Raw genomic sequence first — 14,030 nt, forward strand, 5'->3', positions numbered from 1 at the left:
TATTTGTTGTTTTTCCCTTGCTGCTTTTAATAGGCTTTTTTTGTATTTAATTTTTGACAGTTTGATTAATACATGTCTTGGCGTATTTACCCTTGGATTTATCCTGTATGGGACTCTCTGTGCTTCCTGGACTTGATTAACTATTTCCTTTCCCATATTAGGAAAGTTTTCAACTATAATCTCTTCAAATATTTTCTCAGTCCCTTTCTTTTTCTCTTCTTCTTCTGGAACCCCTATAATTCGAATGTTGGTGCATTTAATGTTGTCCCAGAGGTCTCTGAGATGGTCCTCAGTTCTTTTCATTCTTTTTTCTTTATTCTGCTCTGCAGTAGTTATTTCCACTATTTTATCTTCCAGGTCACTTATCCATTCTTCTGCCTCAGTTATTCTGCTACAAATCCCATCTAGAGTATTTTTAATTTCATTTATTGTGTTGTTCATTGTTGTTTTTTTCATCTTTAGTTCTTCTAGGTCCTTGTTAAATGTTTCTTGAATTTTGTCTATTCTATTTCCAAGGTTTTGGATCATCTTTACTATCATTATTCTGAATTCTTTTTCAGGTAGACTGCCTATTTCCTTTTCATTTGTTAGGTCTGGTGGGTTTTTATCTTGCTCCTTCATCTGCAGTGTGTTTTTCTGTCTTCTCATTTTTCTTATCTTACTGTGTTTGGGGTCTCCTTTTTGCAGGCTGCAGGTTCACAGTTCCCGTTGTTTTTGGTGTCTGTCTCCAGTGGCTAAGGCTGATTCAGTGGGTTGTGTAGACTTCCTGGTGGAGGGGATTAGTGCCTGTGTTCTGGTGGATGAGGCTGGATCTTGTCTTTCTTGTGGGCAGGTCCACATCTGTTGGTGTGTTTTGGGGTGTCTGTGGACTTACTATGATTTTAGGCAGCCTCCCTGCTAATGGGTAGGTTTGTGTTCCTGTTTTGCTAGTTGTTTGGCATAGGGTGTCTAGCACTGTAGCTTGCTGGTCGTTGAGTGAAGCTGGGTGCTGGCATTGAGATGGAGATCTCTGGGAGATTTTTGCCATTTTATATTATGTGGAGGTGGGAGGTCTCTTGTTGACCAGTGTCCGAAGTTGGCTCTCCCACCTCAGAGGCACAGCACTGACTCCTGGCTGCAGCACCAAGAGCCTTTCATCTACATGGCTCAGAATAAAAGGGAGAAAAAGTAGAGAGAAAAAATTAGTAGAAGTAGGAAGAAAGAAAGAAAGAAAGAAAGAAAGAAGAAAGAAGAAAGAAAGGAAGGAAGGAAGGAAGAAAGAAAGAAAGAAAGAAGAAAAGAAGGATAGAAGGAAAGAAGGAAATAAAGAAAGGAGGGAGGGAGGGACGGACGGACGGAGGGAGGAAGGAAGGAAGGATGGAAGGAGAGAAGGAAGGCAAAAAGGAAGAAAGCAAGAAGATAAAGTAAAATATAATAAAGTTATTAAATAAAAAATATTAAGAAAAAAATTTAATAAAGAAAAAAAAATGGACGGATATACCCTTAGGACAAATGGTGGAAGCAAAGCTATACAGACAAAATCTCATACAGAAGCATACACATACACACTCACAAAAAGAGGAAAAGGGGAAAAAATCAGAAATCTTGCTCTCAAAGTCCACCTCCTCAATTTGGGATGATTCGTTGTCTATTCAGGTATTCCACAGATGCAGGTACATAAAGTTGATTGTGGAGCTTTAATCCGCTGCTTCTGAGGCTGCTGGGAGAGATTTCCTTTTCTCTTCTTTGTTCTCACAGCTCCCAGGGGCTCAGCTTTGGATTTGGCCCCACCTCTGCGTGTAGGTCGCCGGAGGGCGTCTGTTCTTCGCTCAGACAGGACCGGGTTAAAGGAGCAGCTGATTCGGGGGCTCTGGCTCACTCAGGCCGGGGGGAGGGAGGGGTACAGAGTGCGGGTAGAGCCTGAGGTGGCAGAGGCCGGCGTGACGTTGCACCAGCCTGAGGTGTGCCGTGCGTTCTCCTGGGGAAGTTGTCCCTGGATCCCGGGAACTTGGCAGTGGCGGGCTGCACAGGCTCCCCGGAAGGGAGGTGTGGACAGTGACCTGTGCTCGCACACAGGCTTCTTGTTTGCGGCAGCAGCAGCCTTAGAGTCTCCTGCCCGTCTCTGGGGTCCACGCTTTTAGCCGCAGCTCGCGTCCATCTCTGGAGCTCCTTTAAGCAGCGCTCTTAATCCCCTCTCCTCGTGCACCAGGAAGCAAAGAGGGGAGAGAAAGTCTCTTGCCTCTTTGGCAGGTCCAGACTTTTCCCTGGACTCCCTCCCAGCTAGCTGTGGTGCAGGCTGTGTTCACGCTGCCAACCCCAGTCCTCTCCCTGTGCTCCGACCGAAGCCCGAGCCTCAGCTCGCAGCACCGCCCACCCCGGCAGGTGAGCAGACAAGCTTCTCGGGCTGGTGAGTGCCGGTCGGCCCCGATCCTCCGTGCGGGAATCTCTCTGCTTTGTCATCCGCACCCGTTGCTGTGCTCTCCTTTGCGGCTCCGAAGCTTTCCCCCTCCGCCACACGCTGTCTCCGCCCGCGAAGGGGCTTCCTAGTGTGTGGAAACCTTTCCTCCTTCACGGCTCCCTCCCACTGGTGCAGGTCCCGTCCCTATTCTTTTGCCTCTGTTTATTCTTTTTTCTTTTGCCCTACCCCGGTATGTGAGGAGTTTCTTGCCTTTTGGGAGGTCTGAGGTCTTCTGCCAGCGTTCAGTAGATGTTCTGTAGGAGTTGTTCCACATGTAGATGTATTTCTGGTGTATCTGTGGGGAGGAAGGTGATCTCCGCATCTTACTCTTCCGCCATCTTCTCCTCGTCCCCTATCCTTCTGTGTTTTTGAGTCAGACTAGAAAGAGGAGGGAAGCATCATAGGTGAGAGACCATATCTACTCCTGGATTAGTTACTGTGCAGCTAGTCTAGCCAGGTGCTCTGAAAACCTCACATTCCTCATCTAGCAAATGAGAGACTGAAGCCTGATGACTTTGAAGCTGTTTTCCATCTCTAAAAACTTTTCTGTTACCTGGATTTAAGTAATTACACATCTAATCCAAAGGGCCACTTTCATATTGCTCCGTAAAAATGGAATATACATTTTTGACTTTGATATATATGATATATTCCAAGCTGCTGTTGAAGAAACATCTAATGAACATTTGTAACCTAAACATTATTTCACCAGAGAGAAAGGTGTCACTCAACAGATAATATAATAATTACCAGTAAATTCAATAATAAGAAGTGCTTCTCCTTGTTCTTGCTTTCTGGATCTTAGTAAGAAACTATGAAATCTGCATGTCTTGCTTAGGATGTCCCTTTTCATAAAGTATCAGCGATTTTAGTAGAAGTCTTGAAAATAATACCTGAACATTTATTTTAATTCAAGAAGTCATTATTAAAACCAGGATTCATGAACCATATTAAAGAGAGGTGGCTTAGATTAGAAGAAAATAATAGGTCATCTGAAGTCCAAAGTGTTTTGCAAACGCTCTCCAAAGAACTGGCAAGGCATTGGTGTTTTCTTCTGTGGTGGCTTAACACATATATTTATACTTTTATATCAGAGTGATTTTTTTTTTTTTTTTGGTACACGGGCCTCTCACTGCTGTGGCCTCTCCCATTGGGGAGCATAGGCTCTGGACGCGCAGGCTCAGCGGCCATGGCTCACGGGCCCAGCCGCTCCGCGGCACATGGGGTCTTCCCGGACCGGTGCACGAACACGTGTCCCCTGCATCGGCAGGCGGACTCTCAACTACTGTGCCACAAGGGAAGCCCCAGAGTGATTTTTAGACAAGAAGTTTTCAACTCTGTAATTAGCAATCCACAATGGAAATCTTGACACATAATTACAGCATTGCTTAGACAATAGTAATATGAGAAATACTAACGCTGAATGCAGTATTTCTTGGCACACCTCTGGCTACGTTCTTATTGGCTGAGAAACAATTATATATGACTAGTAAGTAATTCATACGTAGTATGAAGTGAATGCGAGTGTACGAGGGCAGCATGCATGTACAACAGGTACTTCTAGTTAAGCCACGTTCAGTCACTGCTGCCAGTTTGGACTAAAGTGTTCTGGGTAGTAACAGTGGAGAACATCATCAGAGATCGCTGAAGCCTCACAGAGGCCTCCCTGTTCTGGGACGTGAGCAGCTTCCGTTGCAGATTGGATCCATATTTAAAGCAGAGGCAATGACATTTAACCCGCTGCAAATCGCTGGACTGGTTCTTGGGTTCTTCGGCATGGTGGGAGCTCTGGCCACAGCACTTCTGCCTCAGTGGAGAGTATCAGCTTTTGTTGGCAGCAACATTATTGTCTTTGAAAGGCTCTGGGAAGGGCTCTGGATGAACTGCATCCGACAAGTCAAGGTTAGGTTGCAGTGCAAATTCTACAATTCTTTGCTGGCTCTCCCACTTGACCTGGAAGCAGCCCGCGCCCTCATGTGTGTAGCTGTTGCCTTATCTCTGATTGCTCTGCTTATTGGCATCTCCGGCATGAAGAAGATTCAGTGCAAAGGCTCTAATGAGAGGGTTAAAACATATCTTCTGGGGACTTCTGGAGTCCTCTTTATCCTGACGGGCATCTTCGTTCTCATTCCGGTGTGCTGGACAGCCAATATCATCATCAGGGATTTCTACAACCCAGCCGTCCACATAGGTCAGAAACGAGAGCTGGGAGCGGCACTCTTCCTTGGCTGGGCAAGTACTGCTGTCCTCTTCATCGGAGGGGGTCTGCTTTGTGGGTACTGCTGTTGCAACAGAAAGAAGCAAAAGAACAGATATCCAGCCACTGAGCATCCTGCGCCACACACAGATAAGCGACCACAGAACGGGACAGTGCTTAGTAAGACCTCCACAAGTTACGTCTAACACCTGCTTTTCACTCAAACTGTGGGTTATGATCAGTGTGTTTTATAGAGTCTTGCCAGAAACTGTAAGTACATCAGGCAGGAGAACTTGCTTTACGACTGTTTTTAAATTGAGATGAAAAGTTTAAAGGGCATATAGATTGTAGTCACCTGTGATAGGAATAAAAATGACTTGCTTTAGACATTCTGACCTCATGTGTATTAAATGCATTTACTATTACTGGACTCAAATAATAATCCCTGTTCCAATTTGTGTAGTCTAAAATCAAGTATGTCCATAATCCTTAGTATAATGATAGACTCTTTCTTTGTCCACAACCATATATTATCTGTTAAGAAATCTGAATTCTATTGTAATTCATAAGCCCTAGCAATAAAACATATTCTAAAATATAACCTAACTTATTTTTTCTCCAAATTGATGACTTTTTTTCTTTTTAAAACAAGCTGCAAATAATAGACATCAAATAAGGACTTTTAATTGAATTTATCAAAATATGAAAATGTTTGTTAAGTGAAAAGAGTTGTTACTCCTTTAGGAAACTCAAATGTACTAGAAATTAAACACTTTTAGGGAGAAGGAAGCTCTAATTTCTGTTAGGATATTTAAGAAGATGATTTTAAAGCATCTAACTTATACAGTTAAACGTGCTTAGAATTATATATTCAAATGAAAATAATTTATAAATGAAAAATAATATGCTCTCAGAACCTATGATGTGCACCTACAAGCAAACAGAATTATCTGTCTTGATAAGACACATCAATAGAATACTATGAACTCTCAATTCTCATCAATAGGAAATACAGTCCCAATTAGGGAATTGAGGTTTGGGTGTTGAAGGGACCAGTTTCTGTTCCTTGTTTTATTCTTTAGTCATTGCACAGGTCTACATACTCTAAGTAAAATGAAGAATCAAGGTCATGATTCAGGCAGTTAGTCAGGCCAGAGTAAGTACCTCCTTTTGTATTCTCTAATAAATGAATAAGTATGGATAAAGCATTTTGTTTTGCTTGAATTATATGCATTATTTTCTCAATTCTTCACTTCCCGTGTATTTAACATGCTAATATTGGGTCATAAGTGTGGGGCTTGGGGGAGATGGATAGACAAGTGTTTGTGGGGCAAGACCACCCCTATGCGATGCTTCTGAATATCTCCAGTGCCTTGTGAACCAATTAATGTTTATATATTTTAACTCTTCAAATTTTAACTCTTCAAATATTGTGTTTATTTTATAATAAAGATGTATTTCATTTACAACATATAATTTCAGTGAAGAGATTAAATTTGTTCACCAAATATTTATTTCGTGTCCATGCTTATTATAATAAAATAATAAAATAAAATAGTTACATATTTTCAATAATGTTGGTCTATTTCCCTGCGGGGTTAATTTGAAAATGAAGTTTTGTCCTCAAAAGATCATCTAATAACTCTGAAGCATTAAATCAGAGATAACTCAAGGCTAGATGTTAATGTCAAACCCTCATTCCATTCTACAAACCACCAGCAAGACTTCAATAAGGCAAACCCTTGGCAATATAAAACTGTATTTTAAAAATTAGTAATACATTAATGATATAGGCCAAATAAATGTAAATGTCTTCAAATAATAGCAATAAAAATAAGAAAACCAATAATTTAGATAGGTTTTTTCCAAGATTGCTTTATTTTTCAGTCTTAATTGAGTAAGACCAAAATATTGGGCATGTTGCAAAGGAGTCATTTATCTTACACAAGCAAATACATAAGACATCAGGACAAGCAAGATATATGCTTAAGGGTTGTCATGGAATCATTTGTCTTACCCTTTGGCTCACTAGAAGAAGTAATTAGTATGGCAGGATGGGTTCCAGAATCTAAATGAGGCATGATATCCTGCTAGTCAGAGAATCAAAGAGTAAAATTGTGTAACTCTAGGTAGAGTCATAAAGTTACTTTAGACAACATTAGCTACTGAATATGGGGCAAAGTTTTAGGGATTACGAATTATTTTCCTTGCCCTTTCATTAATCAGAGTATACTTTGGAAACAAAAAAAATGTTCCTTCTCTCTGCTGCACTACTTTTCCTTCTACACCAAAAAAAAAAAATAATTTTCAACGAATTTCAAGGTGCATTGTAGATGTAAATATCACAACACAAACCCAGGTATGGAAGAAATGCATCTTCTTTTTTAAATCCAACTTAAATTCAACTTCTTGGGTATTTTCCCATGTATTACACAATTTTGGGGGTCTTCTGCAGGGATAAGCAGCAGCTGAGTGGTAGGTTCAGGGGATCAGTCCATGATCATCACTCCATAGATGTACTGAGATGATGTCTATCATACCTGCCCACAAGGTCCCTTTAGGCTTCTCTGCTCGGTCGATTTTCTGTCATGCTTGGCAATCTTTTTTTGAGACTCTCTTGTTCTCGGCTGCTTGGATCAGTGGATTTCAACCCTGGCTGCATAGTAATAGAATTGCCAGAGGAACTTTGAAAACTACCAAAGCAGCCAGTGTCCAGATGACCTATGACATCATTTCCCAGAGTCATGGCAGGAATCTGACCTCCTGACTTGGTTACCAGCTGTCTACAAGCAGTGGTAAAGCAAATTTTGCCTTCTCCCGTAGGAATTTTTTAAAAAATATCACCTCCACAAATATCCTCCTCCATTGTCAAAAATTTTATACAGGGGCTTCCCTGGTGGCGCAGTAGTTGAGAGTCCGCCTGCCGATGCAGGGGACACGGGTTCGTGCCCCAGTCTGGGAAGATCCCACATGCTGCGGAGTGGCTAGGCCCGTAAGCCATTGCCGCTGAGCCTGCGCGTCCGGAGCCTGTGCTCCACAACGGGAGAGGCCACAACAGTGAGAGGCCCGCGTACAGCAAAAAAAAAAAAAAAAAAAAAAAATTTATACAATTTCATAGACGCTTAGGCATTCAGAAGCAAAAATGCATAAATAAAGACTGAAACTTCTCTAGGCGATTTTGCTTTCAGTTTTGCTATCTACTCCCTATCTAGAGAACCAGTGAAATGCATTGTTAACTGCCTTCTGGAATGGGGACCAGAGAGAGGGGGGAAATATAATATTATCTAGCCACACATGGTTAAAATGTTTTAAAAGATTAACCCTTTGTAGGTTACACATTTAATTAAATGCACACTAATAATGCTTTTCTTTTGCAGAAAGATCTTGATACATTTAAAAATATTTTGTTGGGCTCACTTGCTCTCTGCAGCTACCACATACTGTAGACAGTGCAGAGAGCATTATCAACATATTTTAACTAAGAGAACTGAAAATTACAAGGTTGTATGACTTGGCCAAAGTCATATACCAGCACTGAGAAATCAAGAAGTCAGCCATACTAAGTAGAGACTTAATAAATATTTGAGGAATGATCAAGAAACTATATATGTCAGTATAGTAATTTGAGATTTTAGCTAATATGAAGCTCCTCTTCCCACAGGGAAGAGATGAAACAATAGAACTCAGAAGTTTAAAGACAGTTCTTGTTTTTTTAGTCTGAAAAGCCTAAATTCTGAGGAGACTCAGAATTTAGGCAAAGTATAAAATGGCTCAGTCAGAATCAGGTTTTTCTGAATCTTAAGATTATATAATTATTTCTTTGGATGAAGGTAAAATAAAAAGGAGCAGAGTTAAGAAGGTCTAGATTTCAGTGTGTCCCTGGGAAGAAACCTATGCACACTCCCTAGTTCAGTTCTTGGAGAGTGAGATGCAGAGAAATGACAAACTCTCAGATGGGTTTGAGAATTTAAGGACAGAAATGATCTGTGTCCTGTCCGAGGTGGAACAAAGGATGTTGACAGTTTTCCTCATGTGCTCACAGTGTTGGGAGATAAGAAACATCTCTGTGATGTGTTTAGTCTGTCAGGCCAAGAGATAATCTTGCCATGTTTTCCACAGCTAGAACACCATGGGAACAGAAGAATATTTCCTACTCCCCTTAAAATGGAACAGAGCATTCAAAAAGTCCTGGTTGTTGGGATTAAGTGAGAACACAGCAGTAACACACATGGATGGACAAGGTGGGGTGGGGGGGAGGGCGTCCATGGCCTGTTTGTCTTCAGATCTATTCCTTGCCTTCCTCTGCTCTAATCTGTATCCTAAGGATGTTAGTCCCTGCAGGTTGTGCAGTGGTATGCCAAGAGTGGATGATGGCAGTTGTCCTTACCAGGTATAGGCAATAAGGGGTAACTCTATCTGTAGAGAACTTAAAGGCAATAATAAATCCACCTAAATATAAGATCTGTTCTTTATTATCTTTACATAAAGGCCTTTCTAAAAAATGTCAGTGATAAAGCACTCCTGCTCAGAAAGAAAAAAAATTGTGTTGGTCTAAATCCTGCAAATCACTGTAGTTACTGTAGATGTAGAAAATAGACAGAGAGACAGATAGATGATAGATAGATAGATGATAGATAGATAGATAGATAGATAGATAGATAGATGATAGGTAGATAGAGCCAGCAAAGAGCTGAATTGTGTCCCCTGCTAAAATTCATACATTAAAATCCTACCCCCAGTATCTCAGAATGTGAACATATTTGGAGATAAGATCTTGAAAGAGATAAAGTTAAAATGAAGACATAAATGTGGGACCTTAATTCAATATGACTGGTGTTCTTAAAAGAAGAGGGTAGTTGGATACAGACAGAAGCAGAGGGAAGACAATATGAGACACAGGGAGACAACAGCCATCTACAACCACAGAGAGAGCCCTGGATCAGAGCCTTCCTTCATGGCCTTCAGAAAGAAACAACTCTACTAACACCTCGATCTTGGACATCTAGCCTCCAGAACTATGAGAAAATAAGTTTGTGTTGTTTTAACCACCAGGTCCGTGGTATTTTGTTACAGCAGCCCTATCAAGCTAGATAGATATAAATAGATGATAAATAGATGGTAGATAGATGATACATAGATAGAAAACCTACAGTGAGCCTTGACACATGGCTATATGTATTTGTTTCAAGAGAGAATTTTTCCTTACATTCAGCAAGGCTTATTTTTCAAATCACCACTCTGTTTACTTGGTTTTATTGTTTTAATTTCTTTAACACAAATAAAAAACCCCAGTTGCTGTAAAATGACAAAATTAAAATAACTTGAGTTCTGTTTCTATGTCTTGACAGTGTCTCTGCTACAGAAATTGGAGACACACACTGTGTATACACTAGCTAGCTCCAATGAGTCTAACCTGTAATGAACTTACTGTGGTTTCTTCAGAGTTATGTCTGTAAAGAATACAGTGTTCATTAAACGATAAATAATAAAAATGTGTTAATTTGAAGCTGATAACTGAAAACAATTTCTCTTACTGAGGAGGGGATATAAGAAAAAATAATTTGTGTCTGGGAGTGAGATAGGCCAGATAGACCACTGAGGCTGCCTTTTCCTGAGCTCCGTGCTTAGCTGCTGCCCACTAGACTTGGCCAATAAGAGGCACAGGTTAGAGACAGGAGGGCAGTAGTGGTCCACCCCTTTTCTCTTTGTGTGGGCAGATGCCTCCAGTGATGACTATGTCTTCTTGCCAGCTTTGCCAGAATGGGCCACTTGTAGGTCCAGCTTCTGCCAATTGCATATCATCTCTTGGGTCCAACAATCATTGCTTTTCTTTTAATTCCCTCATCTTCAGGAAAACAGTAGTTTTCTGCTATTATTAGTGTCTGGGAGGCTCCATGGTCCTCTCCTTGGTCTTAAATCTCCCCATAACCTGCCTAACTATGTCACTCTATTAAATTCCACTATTTTAAAAATATAGAATGATTTCACTTTTCTTGGTTGGATCTGAGAGACACAACAATTGAAAATCATCTGAAATGGGACATCTCAGTCGAATCCAAGGTGAACAAATAAAGGTCATAAGTATCAGATCAATGACTTGGCTTCACATGAGCTTGGCTTTACAGAACTTAGGTACAACTCTGAGAAAATGGGGGACCCTCACAAAATAAGATTAAGTTTGTATTCCATGGGAGTTTACAACCAAAATTTAGTTCAGTTTTTGAAAATATTTGCATGGCAAAACACCTGGCACTTAGGAGATGGCAAATGTTTGCTGAGAGAATGAATAAATGATGAATTAATAAAGGAAGAAAATAAGAAGCAAATCACAATATAAAGTACCTTATCTGGGGGCAATCAAAAGTTCAATTCCTAAATGGGTCTAGAGGAGTTTTGTGATTTTGATACTCTTAGCAGGATAATTTCCAAGAAAATATTTGTTTAATGGATTTCCCATTAAAGAATTATTGCAGACAAAACAGGACACCAAGAAAATACATTTAAAATGGGCAAAAGTCTGAATTTAGACTGCGATTTAGTAATGCTCAGAATTTACTGGTAGAAATGACTAGTAAAATATTCAGTAAGAAGCCAATCATAATATGGATAGGGCTATAGCAAAATGACTAAAACTTTTACCACAATAAAGATGTGTCAGACATTTTATCATGGCTGGTCTCCCTGTGGGATGAAGAATGCTTTCATCAGTTGAACAAAAACTCCCACACACCCTGAATAACAAGGTTGGCTCTGGATGTGGATTTGGCAGAAATGAATTTGTCAAATAGATTCTGGGAAAAAAATGATAGGATATAATAAAGGAGATCTGAAAGTATAAAAGACAGCTGATAATAAAGACAAGGCACAACTAGGAAACAGTGCAAACTAAAATAGGGGTGAGGTGGGAGGAAAGGCTATGGTGATTGGAAGGGGAGGGAAAATTTCAACTGGTACAGAAGGAAAAACAAAAGAACATTCAGCTTTACCAGGAGGAAAATAATTCTTAAAGCTGGCACTGAACCTGTGATGAAGATTCTCAGAAGCATTGGAGACACCACTGCTATTTATAAAGCCCTTTTCCATCCTCTCCCGGAGCTGATGAAATGGTTAGAATCACAGAATTGTAAGGTTGAAAAGGATCATGGAAGGAATGAAGGCCAAGACAGGTGAGCCTCTCTAGTTAACTCCTCTTCAATGTGGTCTGACCCAGGGCCACCCTACCTTCCATCAGTAATTCTCCAGAAATAAACCTGCCTCCCTCAGGAAAATCCTGCCTATCAACTTTCCACTCACCTTCTTTGCACCACCTCCTACTTCTGCTATTCCATCACCCTCAACTTGACCTCACACCTGTCGGAGCACTGAGCTTCCATTCGTATTGCACTTTTCACCCCTTGCAATGTCTTCTGATTTGACTCTTCTGAAAACGTTGGGCTCCTGAAGATTGACAAAGATTTGTTTCAATAATCTTGTCACTTTTTTCCAATTTTTTTCTGACTTAATTTTTCTTAAACTATTGCTGAGAACTCTTTTCCTTAAGGTTTTTTTTTTTTTTTGCAGTGCGCGGGCCTCTCACTGCTGTGGTCTCTCCCGTTGCGGAGCACAGGCTCCAGACGCCCAGGCTCAGCGGCCATGACTCACGGGCCCAGCCGCTCCGCGGCATGTGGGATCCTCCCGGACCGGGGCACGAACCCGTATCCCCTGCATTGGCAGGCGGATTCTCAACCACTGCGCCACCAGGGAAGCCCTTCCTTAAGATTTTTTAAGATACACTGCTTTTGTATTCCTTCCTTAGATCCCACATGTATCTACTTCCTTTGAGAACTCATTCATCCCTGTTTTTGCAACTTCCAGTAAATGACAAATGGATTAGTAGAAAGAACACTGGACAAGAAGATCTGAGTTTATAACATAGCTCTTCCATTCAAACTGAGCCTCAGTGTTTGCATCTACAAAATGTGGACAGTAAATAAATATTTTTTAACATGTACTCTATGCTTATAAGTAGACTAAAGGCACACACGCACACACACACATACAATACATAATTCTTCTTATTTATTTTTATAGGTTAAAAAAAAAAAACTGATGCTCAAAGAGGTTACATAACCTTTCCAAGGACACAACCACGTCACTTTCCACACCCACATCAATGCATCTTGAAAGAGTATGCTTTCTTCCATGCGGTGCCCTTCCTCCCCATCTCCCCACATAAGGAGGATAATAACCATCTTCTCTACCTAGAAAAGCTACTGAAAGGAGAAAATCTGGTCGTGCCTGTGAAAGCGTTTTAATCATAAAGCATTATGTAAATGTAATACATAATTATTGTTATTATCTCCCAGCAGTCCAAGTCTTTAAGCTCTTTATAGTTCACTTACTTTCTCTGCCCATAAAGTAACTAACTTGTCTGTCCTGTTGGCCTTAAACTTAGGCAAACATAATTATCATTATGTTTTCCTAAGCTTCATATTTCCCCAATATTTTTTTCCTTCATAAGTATCACAACTTAATTTTTCCCTTAAAACATTGATGACTGCTACATTCTGGTTTTTTAGCTGCTGTGGTCCTGGAGTAATAATTAATAGCACCCTCTTTTTCTCTCAAAACTCCCAGTGTGGATGATAAATTATATGGTCACCTAAGATCTCTCAGGTGCCTCATGCTATGGTCCCTATTGTCTCCATTCTTGCTCATTGTGTTTTAAAACCCTGTCCCTTCCCCATTTACATTCATTAATGCTAATCCAATTGCTACTTACTCAGCTTACTGAGATAGTCCTTCTTCTCCTCTGCTCATGTCACGAATCCTTCTGTTCCATATTTCTGAAATACAGAAACAGATTCTCACCTCCAACCATGGCTATTATCATGCCACTTCCTTTATTAGAGCTCAAAGGCATTTAAATTTCTAATCCTAAACTTCACTGTTTACTTTCAAATATTCCTTATCTTCTTTACTTTTCTTTCCTCAGCTTTCTTTCTTTATAACTATGAATTACTACTTAGAGTACACACAACTGGGTTCAACCTGTCCCATGTGTCATTAATCACAGATATGTTTGCTCCAAACCTGGAGCAGACTCTCTGTTGCTTTTGTAATCCATGCCTTCTCCATCTCTGTTTTGGTAGATTGCAAATGACCATTAACCATTTGCAGTTCCTTCTATTAAGAAGGAACTACTTCTCCAGACCTGGAATGAGGGCTAACCTCATGACTAGCTCTCACCAAAAGAAAGGAAGTGACATTAAACAAGTCTTGCATCTAGACCTCATGAGTCAGCTTTCAGCCTTGCTCTCTTGGAATGCTTCTACCATGTTATTAGTCCAGACCACCCTGATGGGGGATGAGAGGCCAGATAGAGAGAGAAGTCCAGCCTTCTGAGCCATCTCAGTA

General features: G+C 40.6%; 1 protein-coding gene across 1 annotated transcript; it reads left to right on the forward strand.

Moving 5' to 3' along the window:
- The first annotated feature begins 3,955 nt into the window (after positions 1 to 3,955).
- Positions 3,956 to 6,110, forward strand: CLDN17 (claudin 17). The gene has a single exon (XM_022574399.3). It carries the CDS (start codon positions 4,163 to 4,165, stop codon positions 4,838 to 4,840), a length of 678 nt encoding a protein of 225 aa, XP_022430107.2. The 5' UTR covers positions 3,956 to 4,162; the 3' UTR covers positions 4,841 to 6,110.
- Positions 6,111 to 14,030: the final 7,920 nt, after the last annotated feature.

The sequence above is a fragment of the Delphinapterus leucas genome, chromosome 4, assembly GCF_059928025.1.
Source record: "Delphinapterus leucas isolate spDelLeu-1000000601 "Yukka" chromosome 4, BTC_Dleu_Yukka2, whole genome shotgun sequence".
NCBI classification, from domain to species: domain Eukaryota; kingdom Metazoa; phylum Chordata; class Mammalia; order Artiodactyla; family Monodontidae; genus Delphinapterus; species Delphinapterus leucas.

Excerpts from the sequence above, each read along its gene's own strand:
- CLDN17 (XM_022574399.3), top strand. The coding sequence starts at position 4,163 with ATGACATTTAACCCGCTGCAAATCGCTGGACTGGTTCTTGGGTTCTTC.